Source organism: Sarcophilus harrisii, chromosome 4 (genome assembly GCF_902635505.1).
Source record: "Sarcophilus harrisii chromosome 4, mSarHar1.11, whole genome shotgun sequence".
Taxonomy (NCBI): Eukaryota; Metazoa; Chordata; class Mammalia; order Dasyuromorphia; family Dasyuridae; genus Sarcophilus; species Sarcophilus harrisii.
This window is the reverse complement of record NC_045429.1, coordinates 352606941-352628830: the sequence shown is the minus strand read 5'-3', so window position 1 is coordinate 352628830 and position 21890 is coordinate 352606941. Positions and strand designations below refer to the sequence as shown.

Sequence of the window (21890 nt, the reverse complement as noted above, 5' to 3'; positions counted from 1 at the left end):
GATGACTAAAAAACCATTACATTGAATTCCCAATCCCTATATTTATCACATGCAGTTTCCTTCCAATAATTGTACAATAATTCAGAGTCGTTCTTTTTGCAGCAAAATAATTTTGGTATGTATCTTATTGTGTATCTAAGTTTATTTTAATATATTTAACATCTATGGTCATCCTGCCATCTAGGGAGGGGTGGGGGTAAGAGGTGAAAAATTGGAACAAGAGGTTTGCAGTTTTAATTTAAAAGTTACCCATGTATATCCTGTAAATAAAAGGCTATTAAATTAAAAAAAAAAAAAAAAAAAAAAAAAAAGAGCCATCTGCATCCATAGCAAGGACTGTGGAGACTGAGTGTGGATCACGGCATAGTATTTTCATTTTGTTGTTGTTGCTTGCTTACATTTTGTTTTCTTTCTTATTTTTTCCCTTTTTGAGCTGATTTTACTTGTGCGGCATGATAAATGTGGAAATATGTGTAGAAGATTTGTACATGTTTCACACATATTGGATTACTTGCCGTCTAGGAGATAGGGTAGGGAAATGGAGGGAAAACATTGGGAAATACAAGGTTTTGCAAGGGTGAATATTGAAAATTATCTGTATATATGTTTTGAAAATAAAAGGCTTTAATAAAAAAAAGTTCCTGCTTTATTTAGCATAGTTAATGTTTTAGGATTTTTGTTTTTAATTTTATTGATCTCATTGATATTTTACTCTATTTTTGTATTTGGTTGGGACTTTAAAAATGATTGCTTTCTGTATTCTTTTTAGTTTTATGCTGTATATGTTATGTATAAAATCTTTTAATTGATGTGTTTATAAATATACATTATTTTCCCTAAAAAAAAAAAAAAAAAAAAAAAAAAAGATTCATTTGTGGGCGTTAGTTTTCCTGAGTGTATGATGTCATGTGCAGGGTTTTTTAAAATGGAAAGGTGGGGGGTCAGGGAGCCAATAAGCTACCTGTTACATTGAATTAAATGACCCTGAGAAGAGAACAAATAAAGCATTAAGTGTCTTTAGAAAGATGAGAAATTCATTAAAGATTTTTTTCCCCTTTTCCTATCTTCAATCCATTTAAAGTGCCATTGTGGCTTTTCAGTCTGCTTCCTGTGAGGGAAATTCTTTCATAGTATTATTCTTTCTTTTGGAAAAGGTGGTTGCAATGGAGGTGCAGTGAGTTTGAAATCAAAAACACCCTCTTCAGTCCAGTCTGTATGTATTTGACCTGGGGTTTGTGTAATTTCTATTTAGAATGGCCTAGTTGTTTAGAAACCTAATTCCCAATATGGCCTTCCTTTGACTGAAGACAAAGCCGACATTTCCTTAGCATTATAGAAACAGAGAATAACAAGTTAATGATCTAAACCTTCTAATTCACTGTGGTTTGTCTCTTTAAAGCCCCTTGATTCTATTATAAGCTGGCTGGCTCCTGCATTGTTTCCTTCCCCTTCCTTTTTCTCTTTTCCTTCCCCTTCCCCTTCCCCTTCTTCTCCCTTCCTTACCTGCTTCCCTCCTCTCCCCTCCCTTCCCTTTCCTGCTCTCTTTTCCTTTCCTTTCCTTCTTTTTCCTTTTCCTTTTTCTTTCCCTTTCTCTTTTTCTTTCTCTTTCCCTTTCCTCTCCTCTGCTCTGCTCTCTTCTCCTCCCCACTCCTCTTCCCTCCCATTAGATCTTTAAAACTGACAAGTCACATTTTAAGACATATATATTATCTTATATAATCTCTAGTTACAGATAAGAAAAGTGAAACCCATAGGAGTTGTGATTTGACCATGGTCACCAAATTAATAAATGCCAGAACTAAGATTTTTATTTCTCTCTGTCTCTCACTGTGACCCACTTTCTGTTTTTTTTTTTAATTATATCGTACTATGACTAATAACTTTTTATATATGTTTTTTGGGATAGGATTTTTCCTTTGTGTTCTGCTTTGTGTATATTAGAAATTTTGCTATTTTCCCCATTATTATTTTTTCATATAGTTGCTAAAATATGATTTATTATTTGATATGATTGCTGTTTAAGAATCCTTACCTTCATATATGCTTTTTTTTTGCTCCCTGAACTGTTTTTATTTTTTTATGGTTTGTAAATGATATGCTGTTTTTCTGACGTTTTACCTTTATTTGAAATTTCTTTGTGTCTTAACGTGGTCAATTTTAAAAATGATGCAAAAAAATTGGTAGTGGTGAATATGTATACTTTTTAGTGGTTTCATTCAGAAGGCGCCATAAAATCCTCAAAATCCTCAAAATTATGTTAACTCTAAATCCTCAAAAATTATGTTAATTCTATGAATTTTATTTGTCTTTTTGTTATGTTTGACTATAAGGAAACATTAAAGCCTCATGCTATGGTTGTGTTGCTATTTATATCTTTAGCAGTTCAGTGAGTTTTTCCTTTTTGACTTTTAGATGGTATGACATTTGAAATATCTCAATTTCATATCAATATTTGTTTCTTGTCTGTGGTTCCTTTTAGCATAATGTAATTTCCTTGTTCTTCTTGGTATATTTTATGAATTTTATGTTTGCTTTGTCTGATAGCATGAATCCAGTTTCTTCTTTTTTGGATTCATGAGCATAGTAAATGTTTAAGCTTCTTTTTTTTTATTTTATGTATATCTTTGCTTTTAGTATGTTTTATAAACAACAAATTTTGGGCTCTTTATTTTGTATTCAGTCTGTCTCTTTTTAAAAAATTACTTTGTTTAATCCATCCATATTTAAAGTTATGAGAGTTCATAGAGTCATTTTAGAAGGTATTGCCTGAATTTCAAACACACTTCTCACTTAAAACAACAAAACAAAACATTTGACTTCAGAATTTCTGGACTTTTTATATCTCTACTCACATTTGAAAATGCATTAGTGACCTCTCAGAATGTTTAGCTTCCAAATTATCCATAGTGATGGTGATCCAGATATTCCTTGGAAGTGGAAATAAAACAGGAATTAGATCTCATAGTCGACCAGTCCTTAATCTGTTAATTAGTAGCTGTGTAATTAATTATAAAGAAGTCACTATATTTCTCTAGACCTTATTTTCCCATTTGAATAATGACAGGATTGGAATAGCTTTTTTGGGTTGTCATTTTTTGAGTCTTAACAGGGATTCTTTGGGACTCAAATTTGAACTAAAACATTTCTTGCTTCAGATCAGCAAATTTAGAGCCATCATCTTCAGAGGTGGAAGAACATCCTTTGCTAATGCTGTCATTTCTTTGTCTCATTGAAGGAAAACTAAATAGCCAAGACTCCTACAACAATTTCACCAACAACAACCCTGGCAATCCTCGGCTTTCCCCACTCCCTAGTTTGATGGTAGTGGTACCTCTTGCACAAATCAAGCAGCCAATGACATTGGGGACCATCACCAAACGCACAGGGTAAGCAAGCCACTCACACTTGATGCTATTTAAGATGCTATTTTTTGGAAGATAAGGTATAACAACAAGACATGGTTTTCATTGAAGCATGAAACTTAATGCCATCCTATTATATTAGGTACAAATTTTAAAATACTTTTTTCCTCCCTCCTTCCCTCTCCTTTTCCCTACCCCCCTCTTTCCACCCTTCTCTTCCCCCCTCTCTCCCTTCTTCCCTTCCTCTCTCCCTCTCTCCCTTCCTTCCTTTCTTCCCTTCCTCCCTCCCTTCCTCCTTTCTTCCCTCTGTCTTTCCTTCCTTAGTCCTTTCCTTCCATCTCTTCTTCTCTCTCTCTCTCTCTCTCCCTCCTTGCAAAAACAACAATAATAAAATCCAGATCTGTTAGCCTAGACTTTACTGTTTTTGCCTTTTCCTCAATGTGTTATTTGCATATTTCTTGCCATCACAGTAGAACATTCTCTTTGCATACTCTTTGGTTATTTTTGATTGATATCACTACTGTAGAGAAAAGTTTTTGTGTTAGTACTTCATATGAACTGGAGCAATGTGATATTGTAGTCAATGTACAGGTGTCCAGCTCTAGGCACAGGTGTCCAGCTCTAGGCACTTGCTTTATTTCTCTAAGAGTTTCCTCCTGCATTAAATAGTCTTTGGCCTACCTCAAGAATTCTTAATGTGGGATCTGTGAACTTCCTTTTTAATTATGTTGATAGCTTTAATTCTATATAATTGTCTTTCTTTATAATCCTAGATAGTAATAAAAATAATTCTTAATGAAATAAAAATTACATCTTTATTATATATGATTGATTTTTTAGTAGTTCTTTCTTTTTTTATATATTTAAAGACATTATTCTGAAAAAGTATCTATAGGCTTCCCTAAACTGACAAAGAGCTTCAGGACATGACAAAGAAGTCTTTCTAGATGATTTCTAAGGTCTCTTTCAGTTTTCTTTATCTGAAAAATGTGAAAACTGTGTAATCTCTAGTCTCCCTTCTTTTTTTTTATTTTTTATTTAATAGCCTTTTATTTACAGGTTATATGTATGAGTAACTTTACAGCATTAACAATTGCCAAACCTCTTGTTCCAATTTTTCACCTCTTACCCCCCACCCCCTCCCTCAGATGGCAGGATGACCAGTAGATGTTAAGTATATTAAAATATAAATTAGATACACAATAAGTATACATGACCAAAACGTTATTTTGCTGTACAAAAAGAATCAGACTCTGAAATATTGTACAATTAGCTTGTGAAGGAAATCAAAAATGCAGGTGGGCATAAATATAGGGATTGGGAATTCAATGTAATGGTTTTTAGTCATCTCCCAGAGTTCTTTTTCTGGGTATAGCTGGTTCAGTTCATTACTGCTCCATTAGAAATGATTTGGTTGATCTCATTGCTGAGGATGGCCTGGTCCATCAGAACTGGTCATCATATAGTATTGTTGTTGAAGTATATAATGATCTCCTGGTCCTGCTCATTTCACTCAGCATCAGTTTGTGTAAGTCTCTCCAGGCCTTTCTGAAATCATCCTGTTGGTCATTTCTTACAGAACAATAATATTCCATAATATTCATATACCACAATTTATTCAGCCATTCTCCAACTGATGGGTATCCACTCAGTTTCCAGTTTCTAGCCACTATAAAGAGGGCTGCCACAAACATTCGTGCACATACAGGTCCCTTTCCCTTCTTTATGATCTCTTTGGGATATAAGCCCAGTAGTAACACTGCTGGATCAAAGGGTATGCACAGTTTGATAACTTTTTGAGCATAGTTCCAAATTGCTCTCCAGAATGGTTGGATTCGTTCACAACTCCACCAACAATGCATCAATGTCCCAGTTTTCCCTCATCCCCTCCAACAATCATCATTATTTTTTCCTGTCATCTTAGCCAATCTGACAGGTGTGTAGTGGTATCTTAGAGTTGTCTTAATTTGCATTTCTCTGATTAATAATGTCTAGTTTCCCTTCTTAAGTCCAACTTTTAAAAAATATAATAATAGTGCCACATAGCAGTTTCTGGCATGCAGTATGGTATAATGGATAGAGAGCTGGCTTCAGAATCAGCATGACCTGGATTCTAATCTTGCCTCAGACACTTATTGGCTGTCACTTAACTGACTTAAGACAAACCACTTAATTCTTTAGCGACTTCAGGTTGCAGTGTCTAAGTCTTCCCTGTCTTGACAAATGTAATTTCCTCACTAGTCATGAATCAGAAAGCATTTATTAAGCACTTATGTGCCAGACATGGTGCTTAGCAATACAAATACTATCAAGCATATAGTTTTCTGTCTTCAAAGTGCACAAATTATTTTTTAAAGTAAGTTTTAATTTATGTCTTGTTTTTTAACAGTAATATAGTTTTCCTCAGTGTCTATCCTCTTGTCCTCCTTGAAAGTCATCTCATGTGACAGAATGTTTTTAAGGACAAAAAAAAAATACATAGAAGAGATAAAAATTTGTACAACAGGGGCAGTTGGGTGGCACAGTGGATAGAGCATCAGCCCTGAAGTCAGGAGGACCAGAGTTCAAATCTGGTCTCAGACACTTAATATTTCTTAGCTGCGTGACCCTGGACAAGTCACTTAATCCCAATTGCTTCAGCCCAAAAAAAAAAAAAATAGTACAACAGAGCGATACAGTTAAAAATCTAAAAACATGCTTATGATGCTTATGAAGAACTCCCATGTCCACAACAGGATGGATTAGAAACATCTCCTCATATCTCTTCTAAGTCTTGCTTCTTTATAATTTTGCAGCATTTACTTTTGGAGTGTGTGTGTGTGTGTTTGTGTGTGTGTGTAATTTTGTGTGTATTTTCTTTCCATTTGCATTGTTGTAATTTTTGTCCATATTTTTTCCTTGGCTGTGCTTGCTATACTCTACATCAGTTCATGTAAATTGTTCCATGCTTCTCTGTATTGATCATATCCGCATTTCTTACAGAACAGTAATATCACATTGCATTTATGTACTGCAATTTGTTTTGCCATTCCCACATCTATGGGTATCTATTTTGTTTTGAATTCTTAACTATCAGGAAAAATGCTGCTATCTATATTTTCTTATATATGGGGACTTTCTTCTTTTCAGTGGCTCTCTTGGGGTATAAACCCAGTAATAGAAACTTTGGTCAAAGGGTAGAGACATTTTAATCACTTTTTTGGGCAGTAATTCCAAATTGTTTTCTAAAGTGTTTGTACCAATTTACAAGTCAATTTACAATGTCTCAATGTGCTTGCATTCTTATAGGATAATACACACACATATACATATATGGGTACGTAGTCAAAGAAAGAGTGTTTAGGAGAAAGAAGTAAGAGTGGTGAATGGAGTAAATAGAGTAATAAAGAGATTGATGAAGATATCCTTGTCAAGAAGAGTGGGTTTGATTTAATTAATTTTCTCAGACTTAGAGGTTGAAAATAGGGCATGGGGCCATGCCACAGAGATAGCTAGGAAATGCCTGAGAAATGGGAAAGAGATGGTGAAGTAATTTATAATCAAATTTCATGGTCCCAGGGAGCATTCTTTTAGTTTCAGATGGAGGTGGAGGCTGGAGAGCAGGTGGTATGGCATGATGGTGGCTAGAATAGATGAATGTAGTCATAAATCTGATCTAGAAAAATATTACAATACATTTTCACATAATTCAACAATTCAGTAAGTATTTAGTAAGCCCCTAATACATCCAAAGCATTAACTATACAGAGACAAAACTTTCTCTGCCTTCAGGAAGCTTATACATTTCTGGAAAAATTAAAGCATCTATGCAGAAAAGGTAAATACAAAGTTGATTTCATGGAGAGCACTTAATATAAACTGAGACTTGAAGGAAAACAAATATCGTATTGTGACAGTGATTCTTAGAGAAAGAGAATGAGGGATGACATATTCTAGGCATAGGATGATGTGATTAAAAAAAAAACAAAAAAAGGGAAGCAGGAGATGGATTGTTGAGTTTCAGACCACAACTATTTGTCCTTTTTATAGTATCTGAATAGTGGTAAAATAAGTCTGTATTTTGTTCACTATTTTATCGTTTATATAGACAATCTCACTTGTTCTCATAGCCTCATAGTTTTGAGGCTGGGAGTATAGGTCTTCAATATTGTCAAAATATGTCATGATATATGCAGAAAGAGTTCTGAATACTTCAGTTCAGATACTTTTTCTGCACTTACTAGTGATGAATTTTGAATTTTCATTTCTTGCTTTGTAGAATGTAAACAAAAATTCTTACATTACCTGACAAGTCTCATCTAGGAAGTGTTAGATAGATTGTAAAGTAAATAATTAACTTGGTGTAGTGGGAAAAGTGTTGGACTTGGAATTACAAAAATTGGCTTCAAATTCAACTTCAGACACTTAATAACTATATGATTATATATGACTTCTCATGGCTTCCCTGTTTCAAAATCGTAGATAGTATTTATGCTCCCTATCTCATTGTGTTGTTGTGAGCAAGACAATGTATAAATGAGAATTTTAATTATTCACATTTTAGAAGAAAAGAAACTGAAGGTATCAAAAGGAAATTGATTTGGCAAGAATCTGACTTGGCTAAGAATGGAAAAAAAAACACTTTTTTCATATTCCATCTTCAAATGCTATTGACCAGAAAGAAGAGATTCATATTAACCAAGTTTTTTGTTAATATGCTTTAATAGTTATAGGAGTAGATGGTAGAATGATTCATGTGGCCCTCCTGCACTGTAAAGCAGAGTTTCATAATTGGTGCCTCTGTTTGAGTTCTAAATCTCAGTCAGAGAAGGACAGAACATTCAAATTATTCCCCTTCTTCTGAATCAAGTTCAGTCTGAATACAAGAGGTACTTAGGCTGCCATTGACAAAGGCTTATGTAGCAATCATGAGCAGAAATAAAACAAAATTTGTCCCATGATTCAGAGAAAAATCCAGTCAATATAGAACCTCAGTCAAATATGTTATCAATAAATTATTCGACTTCAAATCTCTTAATTCATTTTACATTTGTAATTTTGTAGGCAGGAGAAATTTAGTTTCAATATGCATAAATAGCCATTTGACCCTTCCCTCTGTTTCTTTCTCATTTATAATAAGAATCCATGCCTCATACCTTTATAGAGTTTATAAAATCAGAAGAATTTTATCTCTCTCTCTCCTTACAGAAAAGTCTGGTCTTTCCTTATATGACATTCAATTCATGGATTATGAACCTAGAGGAGCAAAATAGAACAGAATGCAGCATTTTAAAAACAAACAAAACCCACAGGTTGCAATGCCAACCTACTTTCTTAACACAAATAGATTTCATAGATTTGGCATGGAAAAGAATATCAGAGAGTTTCTAGTCCAACTCTTTCAATTTATAAATAAACAAATTGAAACTTAGTGATGCTCACTTTTTCTCTGAGATCTAGGAAACTTCTAAGAATACTTGCTCAAAATTATATCACATTTGGTAGAGCTTATATTCAAAACTTAGACACTGAGACAAAGTCTGATCATCCTTTCCACTGCCCTTTTGCTAAAGGATGACCCCTTAGACTCCCTTATTTCTCATTCTCAACCCAAGTTCTCTTTTACCATTTGACTTCTCTCTTACTTTTTCTAAAACATTCTGATTCAGTTGGTTATAAATTCATTCATTCCAACTCAGCTGGTTCCTAATTCCTGGTTTCAGGATAAATCAGTATTTTTGTGAGTCGGTTCCATGTTTCCATCATGTGTGATCCTGCCGCTTGTGTGATCCTGCAAGTCATTATATGTCCCCAAGCCTTAGTTTCCTGATTAATTTTCCATTAATCTTCCATAGAAACTTTTCTCCAAGTACTAGAGACCTTTCCCTTTTGGGGAAGGCAGCAGTGTGCCACTTCAGTTATTTGATCTTGCCGATATTAAGCACTGCAGGGATACAAATTCTGTTGTATTGAATTGAATTCCTAGAATACTGCTCCATCTCTTTTTCTAGTAATAACTAGCAATAAAATATCTAATGTGTGAGCTGTCCTACTCTCACAGCTTTCTCTCATGAATATATCTAATGGAGGGCAGGATACTGATGGGAACCTTGGGTCCTCACCTACCCACATCTAACTATGATGGTAAGCCCTGAACATCTTATTTTCCTTCATCTGGGTTAATATACATGTTGAGCATTTGAGATTCATAGACCAAAAAATGCTATGTTACTGATCCATGGTTTCTTGAATATTAACTGTAATCATTTATTAATGAAATAGAAACCATGTATTTAGAATGCCTGTTGTGGTTTAAAACATTACCTTGGAGCAGGCCATTTCTCATCTCTGCTGCTGCTAAAAAATTCTTTTAGCCAGACCAAATGATGACTATATAGCACCTGATTTGGACTAAAATTATTTATTTAAATTCTAGATTACTTAATGTAACATGCTTACAATATCACATTAATAATATTAATTTGCATGTTTTAATTTTAATGATTTTTTTTGTTTTTATATCACCTTTATTTTCCAACATATTCATGTCTTATTTTTTCCCAGACAGCAACTTCTTAAAAAGCAAGTTCAGTTAAATTTGTTATTTAGTCAATTAACAAGCCTTTTTTCAAAGTGCTTACTATTAGATAATAGTGCTATGAATTTTGCTAGGCTATAGGGATAGTAGAAAGCCAAAGAAAAAGTTCTTGCCTTCAAGGAGCTCACATTATAATAGGGGAGATCAAATTAAAAACATCTATACACACACAAGATATATACAGCGTAAATGGAAGGTAATCCCAAAGGGAGAGTATTAGCATTTGGGGTTAATTAACCAACATGTTTGAAAAAGATGTACTGTGTTCTTCACTAAAAGCCATTAGATTCTTATGAGTCTTCTCATGTCTGCATTAATTTGGCTTATGCCTTCAGAGGAAGGGGTGTACGTGTGCACGCGCGCGCACCCTTTCAACAGTCTGGTGCCACCTATGGACCTATTTTCAGAATACTTGTAAATTATTTAGGGATTTTTAGAAGCATTAAATAAAATAATAGAATTATAATAAAACTAATAAAGTTGAAATAAAGGTGTAATTTTTTTCACACTCAAGTTCATATATAATCATGGAATTTATCATTAAACCAGACCCCAACTTAATGGAGTCCTGTTTAAAGGATTCTCTTTTGTGAATTTGGAAAACAAAACATTCATCTTCCTGTTAATTATGTTCATTTTTTGAAAGGCAAAGTTTTTAAAATATCTCAGTGAATTTTTTTTAACAACAGCTAACAATTAGAGCACTGTGGATAACTCTGCATTCTATTGTTTTCTCCCTCCCTCTCTCTCTCTTCCCCCCCCCCCACCTTTTTACCCTCTTCCTTGACTACACACACACACACACACACACACACACACACACACACGAGATACCACTTCAGAATAAATCTCTTTGATGATGACAATACCTTTGTGTCCATTCCAGGACTATCAAATATCTAAAGTATTAACAGCATTGTTAACTAGTAATAAAATTACAATATTTTGGAATTGGAAAAAAAAAAAAAAACCTCATACCTTATCTCTTCTTTTATTGTCATTTTATTGAAGCAATTCTTTACCATTTTTAGTACATAGTTTGTAGTGTTCTAAATGACCAGCACCAGAGAGAATATTTTGTACTTTCAAGATTTTTTTTATTTTTGGAGAACTTCTTATACAATATAGTAGGCCCCATTTCATGCTCTGGAGTTTTGGCAATAATTTCAGTTCTGCAGCTCTCAATCTTTCTCTTTTGACCAACATTTTTTTTTTTTTTCTTATAGACTATAGATTTGAACTAAACCTGCAGTCAACTTAAATTCAAAAAAAAATTTTAATAGCATTATGGTCTTGAAAGACTCAAACCGATTATTCTAGATTTGTAAAGATAGATCACTTATATTCAAATGACTGTTTTGTGATGTGAAACAGGAACATTTCAGCCTGCCTTTTCTAACTCATGATTAGGTCTTTTCATGTTGAGAGCTATCAGGTATTATAAAGAAAAATGCTCTAGGATCAAATTAGCTTATATGTTAAATAATATTCCTTGGTTAAATAGGTGTATATCCAGATATGCTTGTATAAATTAAAGAATTAACCAGAATTTCAGATTTTTTTCTTAACATCTTGATTTCTTAAACCTTTATCTTTTTTATTCTATTTTTAAAATTCCCATCATGGTCAGATCTAGAAGGCTACTGTTAATTTGTTTTCATAACTTTCACCTAACTGACTTATTTAATATGAAATATAATATCCATACCAATGTCATTTGATGATATAGTTGGATGATGTGCTCAGATTTAATTATTGGAAGCTGTTTTAAATATTTTGAATGAATATAGAAGACTTTCTCCACCCTTTCGGGTGTGAATTCTTACATGCTGGATTTAAGTGTACTTCTATGCAAGTTTTCCTTTGTGTATTAAGCAAGAAATACTTAACCCAGCATTTCTAGCAAGAGAATCCACAGATAACCCACCTGTAGACTTATTAAATCCATGAATAGTGCTTCAAGTCAGCTAACAATTTCACCCTAAAGAAATAGACTATTGAATTCATGACAGTCTTGGTTTTATGTGAAAAGGTATGTACATCTAAAATGGCCAAATTGAGACAGAAGCCTTAATACAAACCTCCAAGGGGCAAAGCATGTGCTTAACATCTGCCCTCTCGTTTGGCAATTGTTAATGCTGTAAAGTTACCCATGTATAAATCCTGTAAATAAAAGGCTATTAAATAAAAAAAATAAAATAAAATATAAAAAAAAAAATCTGCCCTCTCATTTCTGGAAATGCACATCCCTAAAAGGAGTTGCAGGATAATATTTGGATGGGACAAGGACCATCTGTCTCACTCTTAATTGTACAGGAGGCCAGTAATTCTGTAAATGGCAAAAGACAGATGTATTTATACCTTCATGGTCAGTACCTCCAAGCATCGCTATAAGGAAACAGGACTGACTTTGGTAGCAGCTGCACCAAGACTATATAATGGTGAAGACAAGAGGATATAACCTAGCTCTAACAAGCCACTGTGTACTTCCCCTGACTGATTCTTCTTTCTCTGGGATTGACCATTTGGAGAAACCTATATTTGTTCTTCTGTATAGGAGTCACTAATGCTAATTTTTCATCTTCCATTGACATAAATCTGCAATTGAGAATTGTTAAGTAGAAATTCATAGATGCTTGCCTCAAACGTGTATAAAATAAGTGATAAGAAAATAGTAAATTAATTATTTTAGTTTTTTTTTTTTTTTTTTAGAAAAAAGAGAGTGTTAATGATGTTATCCTCATCAAGATGCCCACCTTCATTTCAGAGAATCTAAATACCCTAAAATCTTACTTTCCTGCCAAGAGAATTCTAGGATTTAGAAGGTGATAACCACCTCATAGAAAATTGAGATGTGCAAAAATTGGAACAATTTTTCTTTCTTCCTTTTCTTCCTTCATCAAGATATAATTTTTATAATATTGCTTCCATTGAGATGCAAAATATGCATACTATATTATAGTAGATAGATGACTTAAGGAAGATATGAAGTCCAGCTCTATTGCTGCCACGTACTGCCTGTAGACTCTGGACACTATTACCTGCAAATCTTTGAGGCAATTCCAAAATACTCATTTGCAGAAATTGAATTTGTAGAAGGATTTCCTTCATCTGGGAGTTTATTGTATCAGTAAAATCACAGATCCCACCCTATTCCTATCACTTTTCTTACTAGGTTTTTCATTGTTAGAACCAAACATGAGAAGTTTTCCTTTTGTTTTCATTCATGAATTGCCTTTAACTTAAATACAACAAATAGCACTTTATTTACTTCACAAAGCAAGTGATCAGTCTTGCCCTAGAGAATTTAAGGGGGGAGCCCATTAAGAACCTTGGTCTTTTCCCTTCCATCTCTCCACAAGTCTTTAATTCCATTCTTTCTCTGCTACATTCTTGGGCTATTCAACCCATACTTCTCATTTATCCATCAATTCTGTTGAAAGTGATACAAATAATAAAATCTAGACAAGTGTTGAGGAAGATTTCTTAGTCTAAAAAAGCAAGGATAACTGAAGACACATTAACAGTCCCATACCAGTGGGTTCACTTTTGCTTACCTGAAGTTTTATCCTGATCTGAGGCCAAAATATTGGAATCACTATAATGACAGTTTTAGTGGTTATATTTCTGAAATGCTCTGTCTTGCGTGATATTAGAAGAAGAAAACTGATCTTCTCTTCATTTCTCCATCCCTTTGCTACTATCCCAAGAAATTCTTATGCGTTTTAATAGCTGAATTTTGAATGTTTTGATTCAACATGTCAACTCATAGTCAATATATTCATTTTATTAGGCTGCCTGCATAGTAGCAGGCTTACATTTATAGTGTAAGATAGAGTTTGACTTTCCAACTTCTTTACACCAAACTAGTGTAATGTACATTAAGCATGCTGCCACCCTAGGTACTTTCTTGATTGAAGCCCACTGTATACTATATTACATATTAGCAGGCCTTATTTTCTATCACAGAAGTTAGTATCTTTTTATGTTACACTATTCTGCTTTAAGTGACTATCTGGTGTATTTCTGAACCAATTATAACACAGAACTGTATGAGATTTTAAAACTTCTGGCATTTTGATTTTTGCCAAAAACGCCTGTGTTTTTGTTCCTGTTTAGATATGAGACATGCAGTGATATTCTTCAAAGTTAGTGGCTTTCACCTAGAGAATGCTGTATTCTTATACTAGAAGTCAATGAAACTTAGTTCTAGCCCAGTCTTAATCCCTAATCAAGCACGCCAGATTTGCTTTTTACTCTGTATGAGAGATTTTATCTTAATAGACCTCTTTTTAAAATCAGCAACTACTTTTTGAAGGATCTTCCAGATCCCTGATTCCTGTGAGAATGTATGTGCCAAAAGTCATATTAACTGGACAGAAGGAAACCTATGTACACTAAGGATGACTGGAAGTATTTTGAAATAGTCATGGGAAGAGTTAGGGCTTTATAGTCTATCTTCCTTCACATATTATCAGTGAATTTTAGATATTGGATTGCCTTTAAATTAGAGCAAGATATATGCTCAAATTGAGAGGAAATCACTGATGGCAATTATAGAAAGGAAATTAAAAGTAAATGTTTCCTTCTTTGGAAACAATATATTTTTCCTTGATTTTTTTCAACAATGAGCCTATATATTTGTTACCACCACTCTCATAAAACTAGTTCTTGGGCATTGATTTTCAGTGGTCTCTTGCCAGTGTGGTGAGACATAGGACTTTTAGTAGAAATAGAACCAATCTCCCTTTTCCCTTCAGAAAAGTTTTACAAGTGATTCATTTATTTGTTTGAAATTCAATTCATCTCCACTTATTCCCTTTCCTTTCCCCTTCCCTCTCCTCTTCCCTCCTCTTCTTTCCTTCTCCTGCCCTTCCCTCCCTTCTTCTGCCCTTTTCCTTTCCTTTCCCCTTCCCCTTTTCTTTCTCTTTTCCTTTCCCTTTCCCTTTCTCTTTTCCTTTTCCTTTCTCTTTCCCTTTCCCTTTCCCTTTCTCTTTTCCTGTCTTTCTTCCTTCTATAAAGAGAAGGGAATGTAAATTAAAATATTTGGTTGTTTGACATTTAAATTTTCCATCTTGTGAACTTTGGTTCTAAAAAAAATCTTCCACATGTTGAATGTATTCTAGATCACAAAAGTTATTAGTCTCTCCTACCTATCATTTGTCCTACAATCCAAGAGAGTGAGTGCTGACAATGCTACAAGCCTCCTAAACAAGGAACAACAAAATCAAATTAGCAGTAAATCAGAATTAAAGCTTGGGAAAGACATGAAGAATCATTTATTTGTATATGTGTGGAAAATGAGTCTGTTTCAGTTGCTGTTCATCAGAGATTGGCATGCAGAATTCATCACAAGCATGATGGTTCTGGAATTCATCCGTAAAGAAACATGAGCAACTTCATTTCTTTATTATTTTGAACAAAATAGCCTACAGCTTTTCTTTAGAGATTCAACTACTCATAATATTTACACTTGGTCATTTGCTGTTCTATCAAATAGCAAGGCCTGATTTCTAAGACATTATCAACTGGATTAATGATGGGGATATTTTAAATATTCTGTATTTCTCACCAAAATTTGAGTCTTAGCCTGTCCATTAAATATTTTTCTTTCAGCAAAATTAACTATTATTGTTTTTACAATTACTTGGCACTGAACATAGTGTCGGAGAACATTAATGTCTTTTCTAGTATCCAGAATTTTTTTGCCTATAGTATTTGTCTTAGTCTTTCAGAGTATGACCTGTGTTCTGGCCATTCCAGTATGCATATTCATAAATGTGGCCCATACTTAAAATGCATCAGGATTTGGTGCAGAAGACTATTCCTTACTATCAATTAGAATAGCTGAAACCATCTGAAAAGTTTGCACACCAGTCTTCAAATTATTTTTCCACATTCTACAAATAACTCTAAAGCAAATGGCTAAGTCTTAAGTTTTGGATCTCTTGATCTCATTCTACACAGTATGATCCTCTCCTTCCAGTCTTGGAATCCACTTAGATCAGATATTTATTTTCTATGTAGAAAGTAGTTAATCCTTATTGGGTAGGAGTCCTGATTTATATACCTATTTGATGCTGATATGCTAGTTCTCAAGATCTAGGAATACTTAGTTTGAGTTGACTAGAATTATATAGAGTTGCCTATATTATATCCTATTGACTTACCCTAAATCTAAAGTGCAGCTGGTTTGCTATTAGACAAATTAAACAAAACAGCTGGATCTTGGACTTGTCCTTTGTGACTTTAGATTTTCATTCTTTTGCCTTTGATGAAAAAAGATGAAGCAGCCACATTTCAAAAGAACAGCTGACACTTCCTACAAAAAGTCAGTAAATATGTCAATTACCACAGCTCTTTGGAGTTCAACAGGTCTCCTTTTACATGTATATGGCAGTGGTCCAGGTTAATGAGGAGGGGGAAAGACATACTGTGCTCAATGAATGGTTGTTCTCCAAGCCCTCCCCACTTTCTAGGGCCATGTGAGTTCTGGCTCCTTTGGCACACGGCATTAAAGAAATGTAGTGTTGATGGCTTTCTTACGTTTGTATAAATATGATCATCCTAAGGGAAGCTAGATCCCTGGTATTATACTAGTGCTCTGCTTAACTCAGTTTCTTAATACAAATATGCAAATAAAAAGCAGTTAATATTTAGAAAATCAAAGACAATATCTGTATATTCCCATTATATTTTTAGATTATTAGAGGAAAGAGAGCAGACACAGAAGTCACAACATTGATAATATATTACTGCCTAACAAGAAACTGAGAATATTGATACTGACTTTACATATAACTGTCATCTGTTCTTTCAAAATATGTTGGCTTCATCTTCTTTCATGGTGCCAGAAGATTAAAAATCCAAAGTCAGAAAGAGTAAGTCAGAGATCCAGCTGTCGCCATCATCTTGTAAACATAAGATTGTGAGTTGGGTGCAGGGTAGTGATATTGGTATGGTGAACTTGAACCCCAAATGGTCTTTGTCAGCCTAGGCAACCCAAGCCAGAGAGACACCTGAATTTCCAGAGATCCACATTTCCTTTGATCAGTGAACCCAACAAGAGATGATACCTTAGTGTTTAGGAAATAATGCAGCAAAGAAGAATAATTCCTTTCCAAATCTAGTTAGTAGAGTCAGTGTTGGGACATAGGAAAATTGGATTTAACTGGTGGTTTCATGATAGCTTTGCTGGTTGTACACTTGAACCCTTTAGTTTGGGACAGGTATTTAGGTGATGATCTCTTGATTTATTTTCATACCCTCTATTGCATTAAGGCTATTTATATGTCTCTACTATTAGTCAATGGGTACTTGTAGATCAGGGATGCTATAATCTTACTTTTTTTTTTTTTTTAGTGTTTACACAGTAGCTAAAACAGTACACAAAGCATTCTTATGAAGTTATTGCACTAATGAATTATGAAGTAACATCTTTCATTTGCAATTGTCTTCTGATTTTCTAAATATTAACTGCTGTATATTTATATCAAGAAAATCTCTGGATTTTCTGTTTTTAGTTGTTTATAGCTACTCTTTTTTAAAAAAAAAAATCTTAATCTTTAATTTGCTTTTTTTATGCTTTATCATCTCTGCCCCTTTTTTTTAGTATCCTCTCTGCCAAAATCTAATGTTATTGCCATCAGAATTACTCCATGTTGTAGCAATATTTTGCTGTGTTTTCACTTTCTGTGTACTCACAAAGCACCAAGAGACTAATAAGAAATATTGAAAAATAATTTAGATAGAAGTTTAGTGAGACTTTTCACCTATGTCTTATAATATTCACTTGCACCTCTCCTACTTTTTCAAGTGCCAGCAAGGTTATATAACACAGAAGTTTTGATTTACTTGAAATTCCTATTCTTATGTATAAGAATTGTATTGTATTTTGCTGTGATTAGGATATTGTGTAATAGAAATGCAAGTTAGATTCAATTCTGGCATTTGATTTTGCATCCTAAGTTGTATTTAAAACAATTGACTCTGGTTTTATTTTGCTGCTTTCTAAGTTAGTCCATAGAGGATTAGTGGTAGGAAGTAAATGTCTTGTAACACTATTAAACTGCTGATTTCCTGGAGTGCAACCAAAAAAACAGGGACAGAAAATCATACTTAAAAGCTTGTTACTTTATCTTAAATTTGTCTCTTCTGTCCAGCAATGTACTCTTCTTTTTCTTATCAACATGCAGCATTTTATGGAAAGTTTTGTGATTTCCAGGCAGCCTAAGATTGCCAGTAGGGAACAACAATAGCAAGATACAGGTCACTCATTATTATGATAAATTTGATACTTAGCTATCTTTAGTAAGTTTTAAACATTTCATGATGCATATCCACACATCTGTTACTATTGACACTGCTACTATTTTCTAATTCTGATTATTGTATTTTACTTGAATATTGTTTGAAAGGCCCTTAGCTATGGATTGCACCTGACTTTATCTTGGGAATTCTACATGAGTGCTAAAGAAAAAGGGTAAAAATAGAAAATTCTGATACTTCTTGATTGCATGAAACCCAAGGATATTATTGGAATATTGGCAGGGGCTTTGCAAACAATTAACTTATTTGGATATTTTTATGCTTAATCCTTAACAGCATGATGTACACTGTACTTGTTAATGTTAATAAGTTTTCATCTAATTTTTTGTGCATTTTTTCCCCCCTTTTACATGAAGGCCTTATCTGTTTGGAGCGGGGTGTTTTTCCATAAAAGCTCCATGGTGAGTCCCAGTTCACTCCCCGCATGCCTAATTCATTTGCTGTACTCACAGAAAGCAACCCTGTTTTGTAGTTTTGTTTTCAATTGCATGGACTGATTCACAGCTGGAGGCACTGCAAAAGTAGTTTTTAGGTGGGGAAATGATGTTAACATTCAAGCTCTTGAAAGGCAACCTTTTCTGAGTCTTAATTATGTCATACCAAAAAAATAACCTTTATATCTTGCTTTAAAAAGAAAAAAATATAGTAGAACCCCTTTATATTTTCTCAGGAATAATAAGAGTGAAACTTTCATTATTATGGTACAAGTTGTCTTGTACATCATAATAGATGCAGAGAAGAGATTCTGGATTTTTTGTTTAATGAAGTTATGGCATGATTTAATAGAGAGATTCTGCTGAATTTTCCTTGCTTTACCCCAGAATTATATTTCCATTTTGAAGCTTTTAAGTATAAATAAAAGAGAATTAAAATTAAGGCTCCAAGGGGAAAATAGAAAAAGAAAATGCTCAAAAATTCAAATGAATTTTTACATATACTTTTATAATACTTTATATGAAATATAAGTCACGCTTTTTGTGAAGGAAAATTTCTCTCTTCCTAGGGAGATATATTTTGAAAAATTCATATAGTTCTTCATTGCATTAAAAAAAAGAATTAGAATAATGTGTAAGAACTATACACCAATGAAATGGACTCTAATATGTTAGGGTTTTTATTTTTTCAGCATTAGTCATTTGGTATTCCAAATATATGGGAGAGATTTACATGTATAATTTGCATAACTGCTAATAGGAATTTTCCCATCACCCTGTTAGGATGAAACCAGTGTTTACTCTGGTAAACTCCCTAGGAGTGTATCTCCCTAGGAAGAGAGAAATGTTTTTTCTAAGGTAGCCTGTAATCAGATAAGGACACATTTAAAAGGTTAGATGTTGCAGATATTTGGACTAATGTCAAAAAAGGCTTGGAATATATAGAAATGAAAATAGAATTTTCCTTCACAACTAAGTATTTGTAAGAAGGATATGTAAAGCAAAGACAGTTTTAATCACTTCCCAAGGCATAGGAATACTTGTTAAATAAGAGCTCTTGGGCTTATATGGATTAAGGATAACAAAAAATGGCATGAGTGGAATAAAAGCCTTTCAGTCATTTAAATTGTTATATTCTTAATTGACATCATTCATTTTCTCTAGGGCATACTAAGCATATATGTCTGGTCAGTGCAACTGGTATTGAAAATGGGCCCTGAAAAACCAAATTGAACCAAACTCAACAAAAATTACCCTCAACAATGAACTTCCTCACTAGTTTTTGGGAAAGAACTTGGAATTTAAATTCATCTTAGAATGTATAACTTCTAAGTACAAAGGGGAAAAAAACCAGCATAGTAATATTGATGGAGAAGCAAATGTTGTGTGAAATAAGAAAGGACCGTTCGATCCAAAACTTGTGGGCTCTTCGAACTTAAACAAAGGCACTTGTCAACTAGAAATGATTTTGGGCTGAAACAAGATTAAAAGAGCCAGATTAAAGAAAGGGATATATGAAATATAGGAGTCTTTTAAATCATTGCCTGTCTTTCAGAAGACTGCCTTGTGGTTTGTTTGATGCCATCGTTAGCACACGAGAAACTCGTTTTTACTCACTTATGCAGAGTTAGAGAGAACAAAAAAAGCCCTCTTTAAAAAGTTTCTTTGCCATGCAGTGCATGTTTTTTCCATTAAGCTTTTAATGAAACCTCAAATTATGGCAGCCAAATGAATATAGATTTGACAGCTTCTTACATGTTGTTTCTAAGAGTTTCTTTGTTTTAATAGTTTTTTTCCCTCTTTTTTCTTTTCTTTTTTCTTTTGCTATTTTCTCGGTATTATTGATCACTCAGCTTGGAGAGTATGTTTTTATTTACTAACCTAAAGTGAAAATCATGCTAAATAAGTTAATGCAAGGTACTTATATGAGAAAAGTGAACCCAAAGTGAAAATTGTGCTAAATAAATGAATGCAAAGTACTTATATGAGAAAAGGGCCGTTTTTTTTTGTTTGTTTGTTTGTTTGTTTTGTTTTTGAGATTTTCACAAACCAAAATGTAAATCTCATATACTATTTTCTAAGGAGTAATGGAGCAGAGAACATGAATGACGTTGTCCAAGGAAGTTTTGGCTTTTGGTAAATAAACTTTTCATGTTCTTCTATCTGATACTATATATTCATTTGCTCATCAAATGGGTTAGTTTAATGGTCAGTTCAGTAAAAAACTATTTTCTGGTAAAAAGTCCCTTTGATTCATTAGTGTTGATTTCAGAAGAATGTATCTTTAAGTTAATTTAGTTGATCATTCTGCATAAGTTTAATGTGATCACATAAAAAGTAATTAAAAAAACAAATAAGGAGAATCAGTGTATTTTTTAAGTGTAGATCTAAAAAGAAATAATGATTATGATTATTTTCAATGACTAAATGTTGTTTAAAGGGTACATACAATGAGACTAGTGCTGTTTAAATTATTACTGTTTGAATAAAATTTTAAAACCTTAAAAATATGTAAAATTTATTTTATGAAAATATTTTTGCATTCATATGTTCATTCCTATATTTATATGCCAATACATTTACCCATTTGATGAGACACTTGAAAAAAAAACAACTATTTGAAAGGCGTGATATCCATTTAAATAAAATATTTATAGATGTTAAATATATTATTTAGTGACATATAAGTAATTATAGTCAATTTTGTTATTTCTTTTAAACCAGCTTTGAAATGATATTTCATTTATTAATAATGTTTTTGCAAAATGTAAAAGTATCAGGGAGAATAAACATTTTATTTTACTTTTGTGTTTCTAGATTTATTTAGTTCCATTTTGTTAAATGGTATTTTTTTTTTTTAAGATTTCCTTCTTTAATAATTGTGTTTTTCTTTTCTTTTTTGTTTGGTGACTGTTAACAAAATGTTTAAAGAAATCAGTGTTTCTGTAGGATAGCTTAAGTTCTTTGGGAGAGAGAAACATTTCTTTTCTTGGATAATAGAAATATTGAATTTAAATATGTACTTTTTTTTACTTTATTCATACTCATCAAATAAAACTTTAATCTCTAAGAATAATGTGTGCATCTGGTTGAAAGAATTAAGCTGTTATCATCCTATCATTTTTATGAGCAAACATTTACAGTTTTCCTAGTTAGCCCATATTCAATAAAGCCAAGTACAAAGGAACG

At 33.2% G+C, this 21890-nt stretch overlaps 1 protein-coding gene across 14 annotated transcripts in view; it reads left to right on the top strand.

The window, feature by feature from the left end:
* The window catches only part of BCAS3 (BCAS3 microtubule associated cell migration factor), a 794545-nt gene that overhangs the window by 345980 nt on the left and 426675 nt on the right, over window positions 1-21890 (top strand). For 10 of the 14 annotated variants that reach the window (XM_023502118.2, XM_031968505.1, XM_023502116.2 and 7 more), the window contains 3 exons: window positions 3236-3386; window positions 18624-18668; window positions 20784-20837. In XM_023502118.2, coding sequence (XP_023357886.1) covers window positions 3236-3386; window positions 18624-18668; window positions 20784-20837 — 250 coding nt within the window. The remainder of the gene's footprint in view (window positions 1-3235; window positions 3387-18623; window positions 18669-20783; window positions 20838-21890) is intronic. The other 4 variants (XM_031968504.1, XM_031968506.1, XM_003767912.4 and 1 more) reach the window with 2 other exon arrangements.